The 14,388-nt window shown below is 39.2% G+C and overlaps 1 protein-coding gene and 1 non-coding gene across 2 annotated transcripts in view; both read right to left on the bottom strand.

Annotated features, from left to right (window-relative positions):
- Window positions 1-3,728: 3,728 nt before the first annotated feature.
- Window positions 3,729-14,388, bottom strand: part of PANK1 (pantothenate kinase 1) — a 57,577-nt gene continuing 46,917 nt past the window's right edge. Inside the window, exons 4-7 of the mRNA XM_038578167.1 lie at window positions 12,518-12,694; window positions 11,894-12,017; window positions 8,575-8,700; window positions 3,729-5,242 (exon numbers count right to left, since the gene is read on the bottom strand). Of these exons, the coding sequence (XP_038434095.1) occupies window positions 5,183-5,242; window positions 8,575-8,700; window positions 11,894-12,017; window positions 12,518-12,694 (487 nt within the window). The 3' untranslated portion in view covers window positions 3,729-5,182. The remainder of the gene's footprint in view (window positions 5,243-8,574; window positions 8,701-11,893; window positions 12,018-12,517; window positions 12,695-14,388) is intronic.
- Window positions 11,460-11,517, bottom strand: MIR107 (microRNA mir-107). Its single transcript, NR_049299.1, has one exon. It is a non-coding gene; the product is annotated as a microRNA mir-107 (primary transcript).

A 14,388-nucleotide genomic window follows, 5' to 3' on the forward strand; every position in this document is an offset into this window, starting at 1 on the left:
TGCACTGAATTTTTAAAAATAATACTTAAATTTAAGAAGATGAATTCTAACTGCAGACTGGTTAAGAATTGTTTGGTGACAACATTAACTCAAATCACCTCCATTAATTCTACTTTGGAATGCTTAGTGTTTACCTAATAGAGTGAGCATAAGAAGAGGCAAAGACTTTTCATACAAATTTTCTTTTATTTTTGTATCGCAAGTGATGAATACTTATAAACTAACCTTTTAAAGTTGACCATAAAAGGCACTACATAAATGGTTACACTGTGGCATCACCAATATAACATCTTTTGGAAAATGAAACAAATAATTGAGGTCACTGGGGAAATAGGTGGTCCGGGCTTGGTTAAAAAAAAAAAAAAATCCAGTGTCAATATCATAAATAGATTCAAAAAGTGCTGTGTGCCAGACTTGGTGTGCTCTGGAAACCATGAAATGACTCAGGCCACGACAAAGGCATTGACAATAAAGATTCAAGTGAACAGCTAAATAATATTGTTTCGTGAAATGAGTAAGTAGTACAAAAGGAGCATTACTAAGTTAATCTATTGTTTCATGTAACATACGATTTAAAATTCATAGGGAACTCAATTAAATATTCTAAGTAAAATAAAAAGAAACTGAATTAGCTCTTAAACTGTTCCCCCAACATATCTTTTATTTCAATCGAGGAGGTAGTGATGAATGAAAGCAAGAAACACTTGAGGGGTCATTCCTCAAAAACTGAGGCCATGATTTCATATTTGTATCTCATACCCAGTTTACTAAGGAAATTCTTTGCCTTCCTTTCTGCCACATCACCCTATTTCTTCCCTTCACAGCATTGATCACTAACTGCCATTTTCCTGTTTATTTGTTGGTTCCTGTGCTTAAAGTTTACCTCCTTCATGAGAATGGAAGCCCGATGAAAAGAGGGATCTTGCTGTCTTACAACTGAATGTATCCCACAAGTTACCCAATCGATACCTCCCACATCATAGGCATTCAGTCAAAGTTAAATAGGTGAAAAGTGCATAATGAGCACCTGATAGATCCAGTAAAAAATGTGCATTAATTCAATTTTCCTCCCAATTTCCTCACAGTCATCTTCTGATCACTGGGAGGAAAAGAGTCTTCTCTCCAAACAACTCTTGCAAGTAATAGAGTTAATGGTGATCACTGATATTGGAATCTTCCTAGTCACTAAATAGAATCATAGCACGGTTGTAGCTATTAGCAGCCTTGGTCCTGTGGGAAAATTCTCAAGAGCTTATTTAACCCTCTTAGTTACAGAGAAATGTAGTCTACTAAGCAGCTACTGCATAAGGTTGGACACAATAGAGGAACTAAAGCAAACATGATAATAAAAATGGTGTTATGTATCCAAAGCACAATAACTGATTTACTCATTTACCTCAGTAGGACATTTTGCTATTACCACTTTACTTGAAACCCTTTGATGACTCTGCACTGACTACAGAAAACACCAGAGTCTTTAGCTGGAATATGAGTCCTTCCATACTCTGGCTGGTTTCCCATCTCTGAGTACCTGGTTTCTCTCTCAATAACCAAGGCTCCAGTGGAAGCAAACAGCTTCTAATTCCCTGAATAACCTGACTAGTGTTTCTTCTCTCAATGCTTCTCCCACTCTGTTCTCTCTGCTTGGAAAGACCTCCCCTCCTGCCCCACTCAGTAGTCTCTACTCATTGGTTAAGACTCAATGGAAACTTCTCGAGCCCTCTCCTCCAGAAGTGACCAGTTCCTCAGGTGCAGCCTCCAGCCTCAGGTACAGACCTCATATTAGGCATGGTTCATGGCTATTCCCAAAACTGCATTTCCCACCACTCTTCCCATTGTTTACTCCACACACACTTGAATGCTTGCAGTTCCTCAAAATCCTCATTCTCATTTGCCAGGAATAAACAATGTTTTCCCAGGTATTTACATGGTGTGTTCCCAACTTCATCTGACTCTGCTCACACATCTCCTCTCATAGAATTTGTCCTTGACCACTCTACCAAAGAATTTTCTTCCCTTCCACTCTCTAAATATAATTACCCCTTCTCTAGCTCTTTACTTTACCTCATTTTCTCCTTCTAGTACTGATCTAGCAATATCTACTTAGTGATTATCTGTTTTCCTTCTAGAATGTAAGCTCACTGAGGATGGGTCTTTTGTTCACTGCTGTAAATATTGGTGAACGAATGAGTGACATCTGTGACACTTTATAACATGAACTGGCTTGAGACTTGTCTCCCTTGCTGAACAGCAGGGGTTATAGCCAATTCCTCTTGGTTTCCTTATCTCCTTCCTGGCACAAGGTAACTTCTTATTCATTGTATGACCAGATGATGTCGAGCATAAATTACCTATAACAACAGTTCCCAGCAAAGGGACTCTGAACCGATATATACTACCTAACCTGAAGAATACAACCATATTTCCACAATCCCTTTATCTACAACTCTTGAGACCAGATGTCTTTCAAAATTCAGGACTGTTCACTACTTACCACCCCTAGTAGGGGCTGGGGCAGTACCCAATAATGAAACCTCAACCCATTAGTAGCTCTGCAAGAAAACATCTGAAGAATCCTATAGAGTGTGATAAATAATGCTCAAGTCAGCTTTTTCTGTCAAGTGACTATCAAGATACATTTTAAGAGCTTGGAATTTTGGAATTGTGGACACAGGGCTATGAACATGTACTGGCATGGGAGATCTGTATCTCTGTGCTAAAATGGGTCCCCCACATTCTAGAAGATTAGATATCGCTGATTTCACACATTAGTTTAAGATGTATTTTTCTTTTCCCAGTACAGCTAGCATTTACTATTTGTCAGCCTTTGTGCTAAGCTCTTTAAATATGGAGGGGAAAACTGTTTGCCCCATTCTATAAATGAGGAAGCTGGAGTTTATAGAGAGGGTTAGTGGCTAGCCCACACAGCTAGATATTGGCAGAGCTAGATCCACACTGAAGCTGTCTCACAATCAAAAGCCATGCTCTGGACTATCTACCATCTTGAATTCAAGATAAAAATTCTTTAATGTTGTCAAGTTTCTTCTTATTGTTGAGCCAAAGGAAAATTTCTATGATTCAAGTGAATGTAAAAATCCAGACTACAAGTTTCTCATTATAAAAAAAAGGCTGGCTATATGTAGCCAACATTTACTGAAATTTGCATAGTGGAAGAATTGATTTCCTCAGCTAACCCAATGTCTTACACATCTGCAATGAAAGATCAAGTGATTCCAGATAATTAAAAAGTTATGTATTTACATTAACTTGTCCTGATTCCTTTTGCAGAACCATAATCCCAGGTCTACTATTCCCTGATAGAGGAGAGTAGGATTGAATAGAAGGGAACAGTCAAAAAAGGCACTAATGTAGAGAATATGTACATTTTTACATTTATCTTTTTCAAGAACATCTTAGTTGCTTGAATTTTTTTAAGCCAGGTGGAAGTTGATCAAATGTACTTGTGATGGCCAACTTTTGAAAAATTTTTCTTATTAGCAAATATAGGAATGATATTTTGGCAATGAGTCAGTTGTATGACAACAATAAAGCTATTTTAAGAATCTCTGCATAGAGCTCGGGCTTCATTTGAAGACACCCTTATGTGAAAGCCTCAAATTATGAAATGTAGGGTAGCAAAAATACAACACACATTCATTATATGGCACAAAAGCAGATACTATGGACATGAAGATTAAGAAATGAAAATAACATATACACTAAAAACATCACAACAGAAACAGGCTTTATTTCAACCAGACAAGTGAATACTTCAATTAACAAGTTCTTCAAGACTTGAAGATAATGGCAATTAAAGATGGTGCTCAGGAGGCAGAAAAGGAAAGATCATCATGGAGGAACTGCACTGCCTTCAAAAATCCCTTTCAACAATATGCTCAATTTGAAAGATTAATCAGTTCTAAATCATTAGACTTCATGCGTTTCAATATTTGTACAAGACTCTCATTGGAAAGTTACCCATTGGTTCCAATGACATCTTTCAAAAAAGGAAAATAAAATGTATAGATAGATCAGTATCATGATTTTTTTTTAATATTAGAAGCTGGGATTGAAATACAGTTTTCAGTCTGAAATATTTCAAATGAAAAAATGTTATTACTTATGATGCCTTGTTACAAAGCTCCTATGTACATATGTGTACAAAACAAATAGGTATTATTACCTGACACCTCAACCCATGACTTCTCCCCCATCTCCCAATGGGAACAGTTAATCAACTGGGAGACTTTACCTGGGAAGTTCCAGAGTCCTGCATAAGGATTTCCTGCCACTCATAGGCTGGGCATGAATCGAGGACATGTCATCAGAGAACATTTCAGTTTAATATAACCTAACATAAAATCAATCCAACAAAACATTGCATATGCATAAGGTTTAAGACAAAATTGCCTATCATTTTCAACTTTTGCCTGACTCATTAAATTCATCAACACTTTCAGAGTTTTCTCATCAGGGGTACTTTCGAGAGCTTTCGATCTCCTGCTTCACTTCGCATTGAGTTGGTCAGCACCTTGATTGATACAGACAATTAGGTTAAAGAAAGGTATTGGGGAGGGGAGGGAGTCACTTAAGGACAGAAATGGGGAAGGACTCTCTTTCTCCATAAGACATTCCAACAGGAAAAAAAAAAAAAAAAGACGAGAAAAGGTATATAAACAAACAAACAAAATCGTGTTCACAGTAAAACATGCCAGATTTGTAGTTTCATTTGAAACCAACAGCAAATCATGAAACGTCATGAAGAATATAAGTAAAGGTAGAATCTCCTAGAGTAATTACTAAATGAAGTTAAAATTACCACACTGATCAGTAAACCCCAGAAGAAAAATAAACAGCACTTACATTTCGGGTCCTTCTTAAACATCATACAACTTTTCAAGGTTAATGCATAAAATCCATACATAGGTTTGGCCTCGCTGCACAAAATTTTTTTTTTTTTAAAAATACAGTATACAGAAAAAACTCTTGTATTCCCCATTTTGAATCATCAGCTCAAAACCCAAGAGTAAAAGATCGGCTAGAAGGATTTTAAATTATTTACAAATCCAGCAGGTTCATCTGCCATAATGGCTTGGCTTCCGTCCCACAGCGGCATCCACCTCCTCTGACAGCAGTCCTCGGTTCCCTGTTCCCACAGAAGGCTCTTTGGCGCCTGCCACCACTACTGGTCATCAGCCACCTTGAACAGCTCCAGCAGGGCTCCAACGGCTCCGAAATAACCCTGCGAAAAGCAAGGGGAAAACTTGTGCATGATGATCTCTAAATAGCCAAAGGCCTACCGTTTTTAACAATGCTAGGAATGCTGTCCCCTAATGTGATAGATAAGAAAAACGTAAAACCTGAACTCAGCCATGCACCGTAGAATAATAGTAATAATATTTATTAGATACACCTGTTTTTTTATATGAACTAAATTAACTGCTGTATGTACAGCGCTGAGGAAAATGTCTGGCACTTGGTGTGTACTACACGAGTGCTGGTATTGTTGGAATTGATCTTTGGCAAAATCCACACTATGACCCTCATTTCACTGATGAGAAATAGAAGGTAATGAAGGAAATTTCCCTTTCAGGGTCATACTCTTATGTCAGGGCTCAACCTCAAATCTGTATGACTTCAGAGTTGTATCTCCCAGGTATTTATCTCTAAGCTTCCCTCTGCAGAACTTGGAAAGGCATCTAAATCAGCCAGAGCTTCCCTTTGCTCATCTATAAAATAAAAGCCTGTTTTTGTGAAAGTGAAAGGAACTGAAAAACAAAAATGTTTAGGGAACTTGGTTTCCAAAAGGTCTGAGACTCCACTCCTGTTGCCTGATTCGACAGTCACCCACACAAATGGGTGGCAGCGTGCCAGGACAGGCACTCCATGTAGGACCTCTGCTTCTGCTGCTACCAGCTAACATTTATTGAGGTTTCATTATATGCTAGAAATTGTTAAAAAAAAATAATAATAAAAATAAATAAATAAATAATAAATAAAAAAATAAAAAAATAAATTGTTTCTGAACACTTTACATTAGTTCATTCATTTCATCTTCATAAAAACTTTATGAGGCAAATATTATTATTATTATTAATTATTAATTAATAATTATTATTAATTATTATTACAGCGGCTAAAACAGATGGAGAGGTAAAGTCATTGTCTAAAGACTCCTAGTCAGTTAAGAGGCTGTGTCTTAACAGCTTGGCTGACGACTTCTCAATCCTGTTATGAATGAGATCAGTGAGTAAGGACTCCTGTGGCAGGACAGGAAAACCGCCACACGTGTGCCTCCCAAAATTTTCTCTCCACAATATCCTCCAGGAAGACCTGCTTAAGCCAGAGGGAATCTAGGAATGCAGAACCTTTTCTGAGAGATATTTACAAGGGGCTATAAAAACACTCACTTTCATTGGCAATGAAGACCGAGTTATGATACGTGCATAGCAAAGCCAAGCCACGGTCCAAGGGGCCTTAGGATTGTACAAATGAATTCAGGTAACTAAGCTTTCACCTGCAGAAGTGAGTTTCCCCAAAATGTTGGATCTCACTCCCTATTTTACTGCCAACTAACTATCCATGTGACCGTGTAGATGACTTTTAATTCCTGATGGCTTCTACGGTTTGTTTTTTGCTTTAGTTGAAGAGAATCTGGATTTAGGGTTGCCAGATAAAATATAGATAAATGCCAGATGAAATAACCATGTCCTGTATTTTTAATCACTAAATATGGCAATTCTAGTTGAACTGGAAAAGCAGTTTTCTTTTTCATTTTAATTGCTTTTTTATAGCTTAGGTGCTTTTCCCCTCTTCAAACAAAATCTTACGTGGAAACGATAAATAAGCAGATAAAAATGGAGGGGCTCTGGTTGGGGAGAGAAAGTGAAAAATCAGGGACTCAAGTCCCCTCAACCCCCCAAAAGTTCTATCACTCCATGCTTTAAGCCTACTTAAAACAAACAAACAAACAAACAAACAAACAAACAAAAAACAAAACAAAACAGGCTTTTTTTATCACTGGGCCTTAACTATTTAGCATTTGAGTTCCTATTGTTTTATCTGCTTTAAGGAAACAAAATATGGGCTTAGAAAACTCTAAATAACTTAGAAATGCATCAGCAGCTTTTCAGATAAATAATTTGAAGATAAGAAAAATGCGACAGTAGTTATTCATTACAAGTCTGTGATATTAATTCTCTCAAAGTTTATTCTGCTACAATCCACATCAGGGATTAGGTACCCCCATGATAAATAAATAGTTGCTCGCTACAGTACTGATTTTATTTTTTAAAATATTTTTACTTATTTATTTATTTGATAGAGAAAGCCAGCACAAGCAGGGGGAGAGGCCAAAGGAGAGAGAGAGATGCATGTTCCCTGCTGAGTAGGGAGCCTGATACTGGGCTTGAACGCAGGACTCTAGGATCATGATCCAAGCCAAAGGCAGACGCCCTACCAGCGGAGCCACTCAGGAGCCCCTATAGTACTGATTTTAAAGAAGGTGGCAGAAGAGGTAGGGAAAAGAGGGGAAGGTCCTCCACTCTTAGAAACCTGATTTATAGGATTGTAGAAACTCGATAGAAGGGACTCTCTCAATTAACTAATGTTCTCCATACCCTTTGTAGACAGGCTGCTAATGCCTAGGGACACCACCTTCTCTGGGCCACCAGGCTACACTGAGCAGGCCCAGCACTTCTGTTCTCACCAGTGGAGTTGTCTGCTTGCCAAGAGTCAACTGTGTTTATCCTCATATTTGTTTATGACAGTTTTATTGTTGATGTTATAATCTAATTATATATCACCTAAACCAATAAAAAGAGTACAAAATAAATTGGTCACTTCTTTGAAAATCCAGTTAAGTTCTTGAAAAAGGTTGGAAAAGATGGTCACAAACCATTACTCTCTACTTGGGTGGATACTGCACATGAAAGGTTGAGAGAAAAATCTAGAAGGATTATGCCACCAAAGTGCTTCATAGGTATCTTTAATCTCTTGATCCATTTTCAAGAAATAAATCACAAATCAAAGAAGGCATATAATACTTGTGGATCATGAAAAAAAGGATAACAGTGAATTCCAATCAGCAGAACCCATGGTCAAAAATAGGCTTTGGTGCTACATCAAAGTAATTGGTGAGATATTTTTAAATGATTACTCATTTTAGCTGATTTTTAAAAAAGATTTTATTTATCTATTCATGAGAGAGAGAGAGAGAGAAAGAGGCACAGAGACACACAGAGAGAAGCAGGCTCCATGCAGGAAGTCTGATGTGGGACTCGATTCCGGGTCTCCAGGATCACGCCCTGGGCCAAAGGCGGCGCTAAACCACTGAGCCACCCAGGCTGCCTTGATTTTTTTTTTTTTTTTTTAACTAACCAGCTGCTGGTCCTGATTGTTGGAGAAGAAAGCTTCCATTTTATATAGTTCTTCTTTATCCTTTGTATAAATGGAAAGTTTAAATGCCAACTCTTTCTACTTGACCAATTTTAAAACTGAAAGACTCACTCAAAAGTTAGGTGACGCCAAATACACTCCATGCAGGGTAACTAATTCCATGCAGACTTGACCTACCTCATGTTCCAAAAACAGAGCTTTTAGCTGTCCTTTGGACCAAAAATCCATTGCATATGCTAGCAGCTTCATGGAGACCATATTGATTCTGAGAAAATTCCCAACAAACACAACTCTGTCAATATTCTGGAAAAAAAATTAAAGAACAATTAAATAATGGTATAACTGTACTCCCAGGACCTTGCAGAGTCAACTTGTTTTTTAAGTGAAATTATTTCAGCATTTCCAAAATGAAGTCAAATAAACTTCATAGTGCATACCACAAGAACAAGAGGGTGAGATTCTGGCTGGACCACGCAGAGACTTATGTTGGCCTTATTTGCAGGTATTATGTCAGACTGACTTAGGTCTGATATGAAATTCAGCTACAAACACACATATATAAAATTGTAACTTGAGTTCAAGTTCAGCTAAATTTGCCTTTGCATTCTTTCAATTACCCCAAACTTCCAACTATAAATAAGCAACTCATAAATGAAATGGCCATGGTATGGGTTTTTCATCTAACAAGCTTGCTCAGCTTGCTCTATGCCAAAAAGCAGGAATACAAAAAGAAATGGTTCCCAGTCTCTATCCTTAGGGTATGTTTGGTCAACATGTGTGTGGGTTGAAATGTAACAAAAACTTTGTTTATATTTTTGTTGACATGGATTTGCATTCTGCACACACACTAAACACTGAGCTCAGCCTGTCTGCCATGCAGGGGCTGCTCCACCCACCCACTCACAGAGCCTGTTGCTAGGGTCATTTATGTCAAAGGGAAGAACTTCCTAGAAGGTGGCATCCTTTTCTGTCCAGTTGATCCAGACTCATCAGGATCTAGGAACATGGTCTCTCAATTATCTCAAGTTTTGACAATGTTAAGTCGATGAGTCCATTAACTACTGTGAATATTTTCCATGGGTGGAGGGGCAGGAGGTGGTTTTAATAAGTGCCTAGACTGAGATGTAACAATAAACAGTCAAGAGTAAGTAACTCAGATTAAAGAAGGATTTATTTAAATTTTGGAGTTCCATCTTTTCCCCTAAAACAAGGGAGTCCAATGTAGGGCTTGCTCAGAACCCCACTCCTGCATTACTCTGGTAATGAGCCAGAAGGAATAGACTGGCAATAAAAGCTGATGGACATTCTTTATGTCAAATAAATTCCAGGTGGGTCAAAGATATGACTGTGGAAAGAAAAAAAGACTAGAGAAAACCACAGAACTTAAAAAAAAAACAAAAAAACAAAAAAAACAATGTTGAGTCCAGTTAATGGCTATTAGGAGGTTCTTCATAGTATCCTGCTCCTGTATGTATGTTTACCAATTTTCATAATAAAAGGATGATATACAACCAAAGCAAGACATAAAATAGTATGTAGAGGGTGAATTGCATGAGATGTGATTACATCTCAATAAAATTGGTGTTTTATTTAAGCAACAATGTGATACAGAGTTTGCTGCCTTGGAAGGGTATGTTTCTGCTGTAGCGCAGACAATAGAGAGTAAGACCCCCAAAGTGAAAAACAACGGCTACTTCAAGTCAGGCTAACATTGCGGGAAAGGCACAAACGGTTGCCCACCTCCCTGGACACCCTTCTGTTGTCTTTGGAACTCTGTATTATGTGTTTGTATTTTCTACTCAAAAATGTGAATAAAAAGTTCAATGTTGATGAAGAAGCATTTTACAGGGTTCCAATAATCACAATTTAAGTATCTATCTATCTATCTATCTTAGAGTCAGTGCATGTGGTGCCCCTGTATGCAATAGCTGAATTCAAGGACTCTCCACTCAGTGAGGGTGGTGTGGGCAGCACCAGCTGATGCTTGATCCCCAGAAACACCACTGCCACCTCCTGCTGTGCCCACTGGGAGCCTCGCCCAGTGCGATCGCTGATTCCTCTCACTGGCCTTACTTTCAAACTGCCACTTTTGCTATACTCCAGCAATAAACGGTATTGAAAGCAAAATGAAAAGTGACAAAATCTGTTGCCCTTCCCCTAGAGTGAATGTGATCATTGTAAAAAGACCTGCGGGCTCCCTCAGGGTCTGTGGAAAGCAGGGGAAAGGGTGGGGCAGGGATGTCACATCTAACTGACCTTTGAGAGCACAGGAGGACAGCCCAAGACACACATACCAGTCAGGCCTTGTTTGGCTACTTGGAAAAACTCCCTTTAAAGGTTAATGTAAAAAAAAAATAAATAAATAAACCCTCTGTTAAAATGAGTCCCGTGACCGAAGTGGACTTTGAAAGGCACGTGTCTGAGATACAGTCTTTCTTTGCATTTCAGCCTTGTATCTGAACTCCATTTCAGACAAGGCTGGAAAAAAGTGACCCCGAGCCATAGACTGGTGACACCTTCTACTCAATGTAAAGGAGTATGTTTCTCTGTAACCCCAGAGCTCAAAGACGGGGCTGGCACTGCCCATCATCAAGATTGCCTCCTGCCCTGTTTAAAACCTCAGTGCTCAACTAAGAGGGGACAGGAGGCAGTTTCTGCAGTACCTGTAATACTCTATTTCTTGATCTGAGTGGTGCCTATACAGGTGTGTGTGTGTGTGTGTGTGTGTGTGTGAAAATCCAAGCTGTACACCCAGGATTTGATGATCTTCTATGTGTATTTCTATTAAAATCATATTTTTAAAAGCTCTATTACTGATGCGACTATGATTCTTTAACACTTCTATTACCTGTTGCATGTCCCAACCTCTTTCTTGTCTTTCTAACACAACTCAGTGAAAGCTATTGTACTTTACATGTCTTGTATTACGGAAAAGGGTTCTAGTTTCCCAACGGAATTTTGCAGTTTTAAAACATGTTCCCAAAGCTTTGTTACCAGCTCCACCCCACTCTTGTGCCTGGGGCTCTGGTTGGCCTCAGCTGCAGCAAGCTCTCTATGCTTTGATAGCCCTGTACAATGCTGCTTGAACTCCATGCCACAAGGCAACACTGTAAAGAAGCTGAAAGCAGAGAGAATATCGAATACTGCAAGTAGAACATTTTACCTGCAATTATTTGCAAGGACGCGCAAAGCTTTTCCTCACACTTCAGTAGGTGGGTGGTTAATAATGATGGTCAGAGAGGCTATGGCATGGGTTGTGCTTTTACCTGGTCTCCATGGTTGGATGGTGTATCATTTGTTATCCAGTGCCTACTTAAAAATAAGATGCATATTCCTCTCCATTCCCCAAAACACAACCCTCATGGTCTACAAGATGTGACTAGGACAAAGGGCAGGCTTCCCAAAGGATCTATAATTTTGTAAGGGTCAACAGTTTTGCACTGTTAAAGACAATGTGTATGAATGGCACGAAGCTTCCTCTGGGTTAAGGCCTTACCTCATTCAACGCACACATCCGAGCAATGGAGCCAATGTTGTTGGTGATGGTGACCAGTGTGGCTCGAGCGAGGTCTTCCTTGCTGATGGAATCTCGCTTTTCCTTACTCATCATGTTGCCAAAGCTATGTTGGAAATATTAGTGAGAATGTTCAAAATCATCCTCAGGCAGGCCCCAAGCTTCCACCAAAGTACTGTGGAAAGCTTTATGAATAACTCTGTTCAAACTTAAATGACCTGATTTGGCTACTATGGTTTACAAGCAGACAGGATTACGGTATGAATGGTTGGCTGCCCCCTTTTTTTAAGTAGGGTCAACGTAGTATGGCTATTAATGGGAAAGAAAACTTTTTAATGCTCTCTAGATATATTGACAAGAATGGAACAGGGGAAACTGCTGCAGTTTTCCAGAACCTTCTTTCAAAGTTGCCCTATTTTAAGCACAAGCATCAAAGGCTAAACATCTCAGTGCTTCATAAAGGGTGGGAGATCAAGTCTGAGCTCCAATAACCAGAGATACTTGCACCAGGCTGGTGGGTTGACATCTTAAAAGTACTAAATGAATGGCCAGGGTGGAGAGGTTGCCTTGTTTACACACTACTGCTCCTAGCTACTTCGTCTCTACCTTGATGCTACAGCGGATCCTTGAAGGCCAAATCGTTCATAGTCTCCTCCGTAAATGTCCTTCACCAGCTTATCAACATTGGTGCTGTCGCCTTTAGCTGCCATTTCCAGAGCTTCTTCAAAGGTCTCACAACCAGTCAGCAAGCAACATAGGCCTAGGAATGTTCCACCTCCAAGACTGAAGGAACAATAAGGTTTATTTTTAAATTTTACTTTATTATATGCCCATCCAAGTCCCCAACTACATCAAGATCACTAATATGGGTTAATAAAAAGAGGGAAGAAAAACAAAAGGGCACTTGAATTAAAGTGTAGGGTGCAATAATCTTAGGGTAGATTAGATTTTTAAAGAGGGCAGAGGCTAAAAAGAAACATCAAGGAAAACTTGCCCCTGAATTTAAGAACAAAACCAGAGAAAGACTCTCACTGATTTCCGTTGTGAGACCTTCAGCTAGCTGCTAACCTAAGTACCTCATTCAATCTTCTCACCTATAAAATGGGGCCAAATCAGGATCTCTCTTAATGGGGGGGGGGGGGGGGCAGAGTCTGAAAGCAGCAAATAACCAGAAAAATGGCTGCTATGAAAAAAACAACAACAAAAGAATGTAGCTGAATACAAATACTTGGGAAAAGAAATCATGTGTATGTGAAGTTCAGAAGTGCAGAGCCAGACTGACCCTAGGGCTGTTAGGAGCAGCCAGCCCAGGAGCCGGATCTTTTACCTCAACCTCGATTCTCTAGCAGACAGAATCTCAAAACATTTCTAAAAGGAAGCCACTGATTGCTCACATATGGGCTTTCTTCTGGTAGATTATGGGAAAGAGGGTTAATATTTTACCAACTACCCAATAATCAAAAGTATTAACAAAGGTCATAAAAAAGTTCCAAGGCTCAACTATGTTTTAAAAGCTTTCAGTCATTTTGGGGAAAATTCCTCTAAAATCATCTTTCAGACAAAATTAGAAACTAATTATGGTAGCTGGGGATGAATTTGTGTATTAATACCACGGTTATGTGACAGAGCAAAAAGGAGACGAGAGTAGAGCTATCCCGAGTGACCTCCTGACAGGAAAGGGAGCACTGGCGTGGCCTTCGCTCTGTTTACCCGGAGCAGAGGCAGGAGAGCAAATGAAGAGTCAATGCTCACATCACTTTGTTCTCAAGCTCCAGGAGCTGCCAGCCCCGGGAATCCCATGCGTGTTGGGGTACTGGCTTTCAGTTCTAAGAGGAAATTCAAGTTGAGATTAAAGTTATTTTAAATTTAAATTTGAAGAAAGAAACTTTTAGGGGAAATTATATTTACTGTCAATAACTGTTAACAAGAAGGTGCCAGACTGTAGACAGGCACACCGTTCTTCAAATTATATCTAAAGTGAAACTGTATGTAACATTTCTTAAGTAGTGATTGTTACAAAAATACTTGACTGAAATGATGGCCCCTCCTGGAAAATTCGGTAGCTAAGACCACCGGTAGCAGCTACCCAACCCAGAGGTGTGGTACCAGGAGATCAAGAGCTCCACAGACGTCACCGCCTTGACAACTCAGTCACTGTAGAGAATTTGATTTCCTCTACTAAAGCTTATCGTCACTTACACGTAACAGCATGTGTCATATTGTCAGTATCGGCCTGCCCGACAAGCTCATGTATTTTAATGGGAACAATTTTTGGTTTGTGTGCCATCTGGATTTGTCTCTGTAGATTTTTAAGGCTTCTCTCACACCTCTAGCTGCTTTCATCCACACTAATAACGTCTCTTTGAACATCAGATATTCATATTAATCAAGGCATTCAACAATCTCCTCCAAACATAGGCAGCGGAAGACATTGGCTGACTTAGAAAGAAGGCAATTCATCAGCTGATGTGTTGGTA

Source organism: Canis lupus, chromosome 28 (assembly GCF_011100685.1).
Source record: "Canis lupus familiaris isolate Mischka breed German Shepherd chromosome 28, alternate assembly UU_Cfam_GSD_1.0, whole genome shotgun sequence".
NCBI classification, from domain to species: Eukaryota; Metazoa; Chordata; class Mammalia; order Carnivora; family Canidae; genus Canis; species Canis lupus.